This window comes from Lissotriton helveticus, chromosome 11, assembly GCF_964261635.1.
Source record: "Lissotriton helveticus chromosome 11, aLisHel1.1, whole genome shotgun sequence".
Classification (NCBI taxonomy): domain Eukaryota; kingdom Metazoa; phylum Chordata; class Amphibia; order Caudata; family Salamandridae; genus Lissotriton; species Lissotriton helveticus.
Genome location: NC_136072.1, coordinates 613,685,753 through 613,697,667, shown reverse-complemented (window position 1 = coordinate 613,697,667; position 11,915 = coordinate 613,685,753). Strand labels below are relative to the sequence as shown.

Here is an 11,915-nt window from a genome sequence, read left to right as displayed (position 1 = left end):
AAGGATATTCTTTCACGGAGATGGAAGTAGGTGGGACTCAGGAAAAGACGGAGTTAAACATGGTGCTGGAAACAGTAGATACTTGGGAAGATTTAAAATACATGCAAGAAAACGCACCTGATTCTGAGAAAAAGGCATGGGAAACAGCAGGCTGTGTGAAAGGTGAAATGGATTTGTGGGTTTCAGCAGATGGAAGGGCAGTATTACCTGAGGAATTAGTGAGTCCAATGGCACGACAGATACATGGTCCAGTTCACTTGGGAAGAGATGCTATGCTGAGGTTATTTAGGCAGACTTGGTATTGTCCCAAGTTTAGGATTGCAGCAGAAGCAGTGTGTAAACGATGTGTCACATGTCAGCAATTGAATGTAGGGAAAAGAACACCAGTTACAATGAGTCACATTGGGAGGTCTGGGGGGCCTTTCAACCGAATGCAATTAGATTTTATTGAGATGCCAAAAGTCAACCGCCTCAGGTATGTTCTGGTGGTTGTATGCATATTTTCCAGATGGGTCGAAGCATACCCTACACGCAGATGCGACACACTCACAGTAGCAAAGTTGTTGCTTAGAGAGTTGATCCCGCGCTTCGGGGTGCCGACCTCCCTGGAATCAGATAGAGGAACTCATTTCAACAGTGAAGTTGTAAAGATGCTTTGTTCTGCATTGAACATTGACCAGAAGTTGCACTGTAGCTATCGACCAGAAGCTTCAGGTATCGTGGAGCAGATAAATGGGACTCTGAAGTCCAGAATAGCCAAAGTATGTTCATCGACGTCCTTAAGCTGGCCTGATGCTCTGCCCTTGGTACTCATGAGTATGCGTAGTACACCAGACAAGAGGATAGGTCTCTCTCCACATGAGGTGTTGATGGGGAGGGCAATGAGACTTCCGTCTGTTCCAACTACAGCTGTGTTGAATATTACAGATGACCTGATCCTGGATTACTGCAAGGGACTGTCTGACGCCATTCATTCTGTGTGTCTTCAGGTGCAGGCTGCTGAAGTTCCATCTTCCAGAGACCTATGTCACGATTTGTGCCCCGGTGATTGGATTTTGGTGAAGAAGCACGTCCGGAAGAACTGCCTAGACGTGCGTTGGAAGAGGCCCTACCAAATAATCCTGACAACGAATACTGCTGTAAAGTGTGGAGGGCTGCCAAACTGGATACATGCCTCCCATACTCGAAGAGTTCCAGCACCCCTAGAAAAAACAGCTCCTCTCCTAGATGAAAATCCAGCCGTGGACGACGAACCACTAGAGGGGATCAGTCAAGCTGTGGGGGTGTCGGAAGAAGTTAAGAAGCGCTACAGATCCAGAAGAAGAAAGACAGGACGGCAGTGAAACTGAAGTTGCCACTGAAGGAGAAAGTTGCTGTGAATACGGCTCAGACACAGATCAAGACAAGAGTGATCAAGAACCGAGTGTGAGGACAAGAAATAGGAGAACAAGGCGTGGAGAAGCTAGTTGGCCTGAAAGAAGGAAGAGGCCGATCTTGAAGCCAACTCCAGAGAGAACTCTTGCTCCTATATCTGAAGACTCGGATCTAGACGAAGGTGCACAAAGACTGGAACAGGAAGGTCCGAGAAGATCGAGGAGAGAGCGAGTGCCCTGCAGAAGATACGCTACTCCTGAGTGGACCTACCTTGCTGCAGATGTCCTGTGCACGAAGATCCGGGAGGGTGAGAGAAGTGCTACTGATCAGTACTGACCCAATCATAACATTGGAAATAGTGTTGTTGATACCAGGAGTGGAGGTCGAAGGGTTGCTGACATTCACTATTCCCAATCCTCCCCTACTGAGCAGGATAAGAGACATGGTTTTAAACAGACTAGAATTTCCGACTTCTTGTACAATGGGGCCAACACCTGATGAGATCATTCTTCGTTTTGAAATATTGGAATACGTAATCAGAGCTGCCGGAACACGTATAATTCCAGATTGCTAAAGACTTTGTAAATAAACAGATTGAGAGATAACCTAGCGCCAAGTGGAAGAAGAAGAAATTTAGGGACTTCCATTTAGTGGACGGAGAAGGGCTAGGGTTGTCTGTTGCTATAAACTTAAAGACTGATCTTGTGGAAGGGATTATCAGCTCCCAGGTGTGGTTCGGAAAGGCTGAATAAGCAAAGAAGAGAGACTTTGTGTTGTGAAAGAAAATCGGAACTACACTATCTTGAGAACATGGAGGCTGGCAACCCGAACCGCAGGACAAAATGCATAGTAGGCACACTTTTAGTGGGAGTAATTTTTCTCATAGTTTTAGTAGTTACCATATCATATGTAGTGGGACATAGAAATGAAGAGAAAGCAACAAAGGAAGCAAAAATTGTATTGATACAGAAACCTACTACTGCTGACCAGAAAGGGGACAACACAGAGAAAGATAAAGCTTTACTAGCAGCAGAGACTCGTAGGTTGCATGTGGATGAATCACAGGGAAATTTCAAATCAAATGCATATGCTAAATTGCTTTATGAATATATTGATGCAATGGAGGTAAAGAATTGCTACGTGTGCATGCAATTGCCAGCCTCTGTAGACAAAGGTATTAGATATCATCATTTTCCATTGACTTATGGAATCACATGTAGTTTGTTGCTTAGTATATTTTATGAACGTGATGGGTTTGAATATTATTTTTCAAATTTTGATGCTGTTTTACCAGAAGTTCCAAACTACAAGCACATGAACAAGTGGGATTATTATAAGAGTGAAGATAGATTAAAGAAATTTTTCATTCCTTGGAAAACGTTGGATACTTCACATGCCCGAAGAAATAATTTGATTTGTAAAGTGTCAGAAATTGAGAAAAGGTTTATAGGACAGGTGGATGATCGATACAGGAGACAAAAGATCTTAAAGGCTTCAGGCCAATGGAAAACAGATTGGACCAAGGAAGAAAGGTCACACCAAAGAAAGGGTAGTAATGGTCCAATAGCTTTAGATCGAGAGAAGAAGGGGAAACTGTGTATATACAGGGGTAAAACCTATTATGAGAATGTGTTTGTGGGAGAAGTAAATTGTGAACATGCTTTCCAATTAGAATATTATACAAAGGATTTCTTGAAGGAAATGCAGGTGATCCCGAATGTATATTTTGTTTGTGGAAGAAATGCATACGTGAAACTACCGGATAATTGGTATGGATCATGTTATTTAGCAATTGTCTTCCCCAAAATATACCATGCTGAGGATTTGGAGATTATAGAGAGAGGAACTCAAGCTAGAGGAAGAAGGGATGTATACTATGAGGAGGTAGTTGGAGACGTATTTGGTGCTATGTTTCCTCTTTTAGGGATAGCACTGAATGATGTCAAGATTAGGAGATTGGCAACAGTTGTAGATAGGTTGTCCGCCAGTACTGCTAGATCATTAATGCTGGTGGAGGGAGAGATGCAATCGATAAGGGCAATGGTTCTTCAGAACCGACTTGCTCTAGACGTTCTGTTAGCCAAAGAGGGAGGAGTCTGTAAGGCTTTGAAGGTTCAGGAATGTTGTACTTACATTCCAGACAATTCAAAACCTCTAGAAAAGTATATACAGAACATCACTGAAATTCATCATGAGATTGAGGATTTGACACAGGTAAACGTGTGGGAAAAAGTAGGTCATGGAATGAGTAAAGTTGGAGGTTGGTTTGCCAACCTAGGAAAGAGTTTCATTTGGTACATACTGAAACCTATCATCATAATAGTGATTTGTATAATCACCTTGTGGGGATTGGTGCGGCTGTACCAATGGTATAGATCAAATAAGTTGCAGAGATCCATGAGAGAGCAGGAGAGGAGATTAGCTGCGATGCAGGATAATCAGTACAGGAGTCTGAGGGCTCTAGAGATGATGAAACGAGGGAATACTGCAACGAGTTCAGTTTGAATCAGTTCATACCTCAGGGTTGGTGTTGTGATGGTGATGACTACTAAAAGTCATCAAAGGGGGGAACTGAGAGAGCGCAAATCAAGAAAAAGTAGAAGTGCACCATATTTACAAGCACGTTGCATTAGTTTAGTAAAGATTATATACGAGTGTCGAATTTATAGAGAGAAAATACCTAAGAGTGTTTAATTAAAATAGAATGCATATATCAGTGTGAAAAGCTAATGTAGAAATGTGTAAAGATGTTAGAATGATGTTGAAGTTCCATGTTATGTGACTGTTGTAGAGGAGAATGTAATGCTGCTAAACGTAGAAATGTGTAGGCCACATGGCAGTTCACAGAGAATGAAAAGATGCTGTTACACTCTCATATAATGTGGATTTTAATGTTGTTATAATTCAAAGTATTATTGATCATAGAACTGAAATATATGTTTTATAGAAGTGTTTCATATAACCATTGTGTGTAATAAGTTAGAATATTGTTTAGATTAAGAAATTAAAGGTTTGCAGAGTGCACAGGCCCGTTTCATGTAATTCTAATAGTCCTGAATAGATAAAGTCATTTCTTTCTTTCTGCATGTGTTAGTTAACCACTTGGATGCTGTGGTACCTGATATTCTCCAATGTAATTTCCATTCAAATCAATGGAAACTCCATGACGAGTTACCCTTGTCATTAGCAGCCAAGTAGGAAGGTCATGTTAAGCATAAATTGCGGAGCCTGCTCGATGGTTTACGACTTAGAAGATACGGTGGAGGCCGGAATTTGGGGCCCACTGTACAAGTGTCTGTTTGCAGGTGCGAGGAGGTTCCAATCAAGAGAGTGATGAATAGACTTTTGTTCAGGGAGCCAGGCACCGGCCTGGAGGAGGCTTCAGGAATTTCCTGGGGGGTACCGTCCTGCCGGAGAAGAGCCTGAGAAGCAAGGTCAACGCTAACGAAGGGCCCAGAGGAGTATCAGCATGGAAAATGCCAGAACCAACACCACGTGAGGGGCGTCTCTAAAGGGCGTTTCTATTGTAAATGTGATTTTTGTATTAGGGACAGCACCCCTGGGTGGAGTTAGGGCAGATGGTCTGAGGAACCTAAGAGAGCGGATGGGTAGGCAGATAGGTTAACTGCGAGACATCGATTTACAACGAAGACTAAGGGAAGTGAGTGATCTTCTTTGGAAGTCACCACGGCTGACACTTTTTAGGTTAAGATTCTGCTAAGTAGGGATGTCACTTAGTCTAGTGTAGGGACAGTCTAATCTGAATTTTTCCTTTCTGTAAATGACTCACAAGCTACAGCTTGTGTCTATTCTTGCAACTCTGATGATCTTTGAATTGGTTTTGGTAATATTCTTTTGCCGACTAAGAGCATTTAGAAAATGTATGTTTGTATTGATACCAGTATATATTTTGAACCTTATTTTGAGATGTTTGTATCTCCAGTTAACTTTGGCTTTGTAATAAACTTTTAAAACTTATTCGTAGTAGGTGGTTCTTTGGAGTGGTGTAAGTCCTTATTGATTGACCTAGTAGTGGATTGCCTTTTACTCTATGACAGGTATCAACGGTTCAGTCGATCTGAGTTGGGATCTAGATTTATAGCAATAGATCAGAAATCCCGCCGTATCAGCAGCATGTAGAGGCCTCCTGCTTGCTCAGGATACAGCAGGGCATTCTGTTAGAAAAAAAGTAAAACGCCCAAGCTGCAACGTGAGAGAACACTTCATTTAAAGAAGCATGAAAAACAAGTTAATAAAAAGAACGGGCTATCATTCTTTCTCTGTCTCGTCTTTTTAGAACTGAAGTATTTTCAATATTAGATTCAACAAAGCCATGGTTGCTGCTTTTTTATTTTACGGACCTAGCAACCATTGACAAAGCCAATAGTCCTGGCTTGTTGTTGGTGTAATGATACTTGCTGTATTATATATCTGGATGCAATGACAGAAACAACATAATACAAGTCAGGCACAACACTATGCTAAGCGCAGATTTCTAGCCTAGGTGTTTCAAACAACGCTCTTAATTACATCCAACAACCCCTTTGAAGAGACCCCCCAGTTTTTTTACACCACTTAAAGCCCTGGAAACACCACCATGTTACAGTCACCTCACATCCTGGCACTGTGCATCATGTGTGCCTCATGACTTCTACGTTTTCAGTCTGCCTATGTGCAGGAGTATAGTGAACCCCCCACCATCCCCCCAGCCCCTTCACCCCTTGCTGTAGTTCGTTCTTGATAGGCCTCTTCTGTTTGCAACTCTGCAGACAAAGGCTCAACTCATGTGAAAAGGTGGGTGAGTAAATAAGTGAAGGAATGTCTGAATGGCTGGATGGATTACTGAAAGGATGAATTGATGACTGAAAGGGGGTAGATAATGAAAGAAAGGATGGATGAGCGAATGAGTGGAAGTATGGATGAGAGAAAAGGTAAATAGATGGATGTATGGGTGGAAGGGTGGATGGATGGGTAAAAGGGTGGATGGGTGTGTGACAGGATGGATGGATGAGTGAAAGGGTAGATGATGGGCAAGTAAATGGGTGGATGGATGAATTGATAAGTGAAATGGTGAATGAATGGATGAGTGAAAGGGTGGATGTAAGGATTGATGAGTGAGTGAAAGGGGGTTTTATGGACAAAAGGATGGATAGATGAGTGAAGTGAAAGATGAGATTGATAATTCAAGCATTCCAACCATTATAATACCTTAATTGCGTCCCAATTACTTTAAGGAAGACAACAGGAAGTACATACCCCCCACTCCCCACCCACCGGTAAAAAAATGGTGGGGAGCCACGGCCAACTGCCAGTTAGGTCAAGGGAGCCACAGGTCAAAAAAGTTTGGGAACCACTGAGTTAGAGTGTAAGGCTGCAGCGCTGGAATACACGGTCAGAGCCAGCCGCGACCCGTGGAGGGAGTTAAAAAACTTTAATGCCCCTGGCCAAGTTCGCACAGTATAAAATTGCATAAAACACCAATTACGACGTGCACATATGAAGAAACTTGACCGAAGGACACTAGAGCGCTTTTGCATTGAATACGAAAATACCACCATTGTTAAATACCTGCCTCGAAGCCACGCCCCCAGACACGCCCCTACGAGACCCTCAAGACACATTCCAATAAATTTGGCGAGTACCGGCGGTTTTCTTTTTCCATTTAAAGCACTGGTGCGCAGGGAATGTAGAACAGCTAAAAACAGATTGGCCCTACTTTAGTGCATTTTCTTTTTAAAAATGTATACAATTTTACTTCTCTCTACCCGTCACTGGCAGCTGCTGCTTCTCAACTGCCTCAAAGTCAGTGGCTTGCACACTGACGCTCTCAGCAGGTCACAGGCAGGGCCGCTAATGATGTCTGGCCAGTGCCACTCAATGAAGTCCCTGGTGGCAGTCACGTGAGAGGCTGGCTGCCGTGCCCAGGCACAGTTTCTGTAGCTCTCTTGAACGGAATTTCTGAATGCACCAGCAACCTGTTGAACGTTCTTTCGCCCCTGAATGATTTCTAAACACTCTAACCTTTAAAAACGCAACAATATAGCTCACTGCTGACCAGGGACGTTTCTAGAATGACCCATCATTCAGTAAAAAAGTGGTGCATCTTATACCAACTCAAACTACTCACCAACTTAATCATCTTGATTTGGGTCAACACCCAAAAAGGAATCAGAGCTTCATACACCTCTGAATGTCTGTTCGAGCATTGAAAAGGAGGTTCTTGGAAGAGGTTTCTAAATATGTAAGTATTTAGAAAATAGCTTCCCTCTTAGATTTATCGGTGACTTTGTCCTGAAATAAAGCATAATTTTAAAGTGACCAAACACCTATTTTGGTCTGATTCAAATTGGCAATACCTGCTTGTGTTTTGGGGATACAGCTACCAATGTCTTGTCTTGCACAGTTGAAAGAGTTGACAAAGCTACATTTTTAGTTTATGACTCCAAACCAATATGGTGTTCATTCAGTGAAACTACTGTTTTGACTCTTATAATACAACTCTGTGTTTTTCTCCATTTAAATAATCTCATTGCAGAACAGAACGTAAGGCATAAACAAAAGCAGAACATCCTGAGTATTCCTCAAGATGTCAGGGCAAGTCAAGTCAATGTTCTTTTATTCATCTGGTACGACATAAAAGTAATGGAATTAAATAACAAAATGATAACTTATAACATAAATGTGACACATAAATTAGACTTGAGATAAATGAGAATGGCAGGGCATATCCCGAGCTAACACAGGAGCGGCTGATGGCAGTCTGACTTCTGGGGGGAGGAGGGAACAGTGGCACCATGGGGGGAAAAAATAAGATTAAAGTTTAAATATTTACCTTTTGCTGCCAGCTCGCGTTCTTCTGCTCCCTCGCCGGCCGTGCTCTTCTGCTCCCTGGTCCTTTCGTGCCTCGCTCCTACTGGCACTACAATCCTCAGGAGCACAGGCTCCCAGACTCTACTTAATCCCAGCGCTTCTCCCATTATGAGAGAAGCGCTGGAATTGGGCTGAGTGGGACAGTTTAATGTTCCGTGGGGCCTGGGAGCCTGGGGCCTGAGCACTGATGATATCCATATATATAAACAATGAGATTCTATCAATGTGATGGAAGTGTTTATTTTATTGGTATTTTGATTTTTAGTGAAGACCTAATGTCCTATGGGTGAGAGGAGCCCTCTCTGCAGTTGGCAGAAGGAGGGCACTATGTGCTTTTAAAATACCCCTCACACACTATGAATCCCATAGTGTCATGCTTCATCATTGGGGTCTTCCCTTCCCTCTACGGGGCGGGGCGTGCTACGACCTACGAACTACGTGGGAGCACTTGCGTTTTATGACGAAAGGCTATGTGTGGTGTGAGGACAGTGATAATATCCCCCAGGAACAGCCTGGAGATGTCAAAGTGCGCATGTAGGTTTGGCCGGCCGTGGATGGCTGACTAAAACCTGCATGCGCTCTTTCAGTGCCTACTACTACACCCCCCCCCCTGTTGAGGCAGAGGCATAAACCCGCCCTGCCCCAGACTCGCAAACTAAAAATGGAAAATAAAATGGCAATAAAATAGTTTACGATCATTCACCATAGCGGAGGAGCCACCCCATAGCAAATCATACCATTGTTCATCTCTATAACAAGTTGGCTAGCAGTTAAAACTGGCTAATACATAATACAAAAATTTCCCAAGCCATTAAATACAGCAATTGGAATATGATTTTTATTGAAACTCCATATATTTCCCTCACAATTAAAGGACCTCGTATAAAATGAATCACAGTCAAATAGACTTTCAGTATACCTAGCCGTTGTAAACCGAGCATGCCCATTTTTTAGTTCCTTTTGCTGTCATATCGAAAGATGCGTACTAAAAAGTGAGTACGCTAAGATTTTTATACAAAGCACAAAAAAGCATAAACTAAGTATGACTTTCAAAGGACAAATTGTCACAGGGGCATTTTAGGAGATTTGAGGACCATGCACCCTGTTGAGGAAAGACAAAAAGAAAGTGCAAATATTGAAACTTAGATGCGTCAGTTATAATCTATATTGGGGATTATAGATTATGACAAGCTATTGCTCTACACTTTGGTAAAAAGAGCAGAATAGACAACAACCTTCTGCATACGTTGTGGGTCAGCATCACAAACCTTTTGGCAATGATGATAAAAACACAGTGTTATAACTTGGTCTTTAGAGTTTTAATAAAAAGACTCGGGTTTCAGATAAATCTCTAGGACTCCCAACATTATAAATGCCTATTTTACACAAGTAAGATAGGGGTTGTTAGCCATATTGCCTTGTGTCATACAGTACTTAAGGATTGATCTTGAAAAGCCTGCCTCTAGTGTGCTCCAAATCTTAAGCATAACATCAGGGGGGCCATTCCCGTAGTATCCACCAAATAGCTCAGCATTACCTCAACATTTCAGATAGTGGTGGCAGTGCATAGGGACACAGAGAATAGCGTATGCATGATGGTATTTTCTACCATTTGCAGGATTTCTGAGTTGGCATATCCCAAGATTCCACCTCTTAAAGTCTCATTGGTATACATTTTCTCTTGTAAAATTATAATAACTCTCTCACAGGTGTGTGTTCAACTTCTATGCAAAGAAAAATATTGCTTCAACTACTTCAATTTAATACGTGGTCCCAATTTAGAGCTGAATCAAAGGAGATTTCTAAATAATTCAAAATGTCTCTTCTTCGGAACAGGAACCCCTCCAAATGAATGAAATTTGGATCTAGTACATTTAGGCCCACTAATCATTATGAATGATTTCATAAGGTTTACTTTCAGATCATGTTTTTCACCCCGTTTGCGTTTCTCATAATATGAACTGCATTGTCCGCATACGAAAGAGTTGGGATTGTGTGTTTCCCCACTTCCTTTTCTGTGATAAATAGTTATCCAGGCAATTATCGTAATCTAAAAACAAAAATGGACCGGCATAAAGCCCTGGCATACTCCCCGAATGGTATATGAGGAGAGGTACCCCCTAAAAGTACTTTATAGGTTGGGAGCCAAGGGGAAAACACAAAAAAATACTTAAGCATACTTCCTCTTGACCTGTATTCCTCCTCTATAGGCTAGCTCAAGCTCTATGGGATGCCCATCATTACATTTGTTGAATCATAAACATAGGCATACTAATGTTTGTACTTTTATCATGTTTTTAAACTATTTTTAGACTTGTTCATATTATTGGAAAAAGATAATCTGATTAAACAAAGTTAAAAACATGTTTGTGAAACTACAAATGTTGCGTGCGGTGGGCGTTCTGGCACAACACATATTGATTTTGACGCGCCCCCCCCTCCCCTATTTACAAGGGTGGCATAAATAGGAGGCAGTGCCAACATTTAGACCAGAGAAAACCTAGACTTAACATGGCAAAACAAGTAGAAATGGTTCATTTCACCTCGTTTTTTCTATGTGTGTTGCATTGTGCAGCTCACATAGAAACCGTAAATCGTCATGAATGATTGTGTATGTGCAGTAAGGTGTCCTTTCCTGCACATAAATAATCATTAAAGAAAGGGTGATTCGCAACTTCCATGTGTGCTGCACAATGCACTACACATAGGAGTTTCAAATCAGCATTCTGGGTTGTTTATGTTTAGGATGGGACATTAAAGAGGTTTTTAATTTACAATTCATATGAATCAAACCATGATATTTCTACCTGCTCCCAATTAATATTTAGCATTTATTTAATGTAATAAGGTAACTGAATGTTATACAATGGGGAAAAATAGGCCTTACTGTACTGAAGAACTAAATTAGGAGTTTTCACTACCAAGGAATGTAAAACAAAAAAGCACATCATACCTTATGAATACAATGTACCCTGCACTGTGGGCTGTTTAGGGCTACCTTAGGGGTGTCTTAAATGTTTTAAAAAGGCCAGCTTAGGCCTTGCAAAAGGTTTATTTTACCACGACGAAATAGAAGTTTGAAACTGCTTTACATGCTGTAATGACAAGCTTGAGACATGTGTAAAGGCTACTTTAGCAGATGGCACAATGAGTGCTGCAGGACCACTAGCAGCACTTAATTTACAGGGTAGTGGCATATACTAGGGACTCATAAGTAAATTAAAAATGCCAGTCAGGTATTGGCCAATTTTAACATGTTTTAGGGAGAGAGCACATACACATTAGTACTGGTTAGCAGTGGTAAAGTGCATAGAGTCCTAATGCGAACTAAAACAAATTTTATAGTAAACAGGAGGGGTGAAGGCAGAACATTTGGGGGTGCCCCTGCAGGAACTGCCAGGTCCGACAGGAAGTTTGCAAGTCATCTAATCAAAAAGATGGCAAAGAAGCTATGCCTCAGGGGAGAGACAAATATAAGAAGTAGGAAAGCGATTGGATATGAAGAAAGAAAATAAGATTGACACAATAGCCAACCAATGAAAAGCAATGGGCTAACGCAAAGCCCACTATAAGTATTTGCATTTTCCACACTCATCTTGCAACAACTACAACCAAGGTTGTCTGTAGGCCTAAAATGCAAAAAAAAGTATAGATAGCATCAATAACTGCTA

At 41.6% G+C, this 11,915-nt stretch overlaps 1 protein-coding gene across 1 annotated transcript; it reads left to right on the top strand.

Annotated features, from left to right (window-relative positions):
- The first annotated feature begins 510 nt into the window (after positions 1 to 510).
- On the top strand, positions 511 to 5,503 carry LOC144791000 (uncharacterized). Its single transcript, XM_078665629.1, has 2 exons — positions 511 to 4,463; positions 4,565 to 5,503. Exon 1 carries the CDS (start codon positions 2,185 to 2,187, stop codon positions 3,877 to 3,879), a length of 1,695 nt encoding a protein of 564 aa, XP_078521755.1. The 5' UTR covers positions 511 to 2,184; the 3' UTR covers positions 3,880 to 4,463; positions 4,565 to 5,503.
- Positions 5,504 to 11,915: the final 6,412 nt, after the last annotated feature.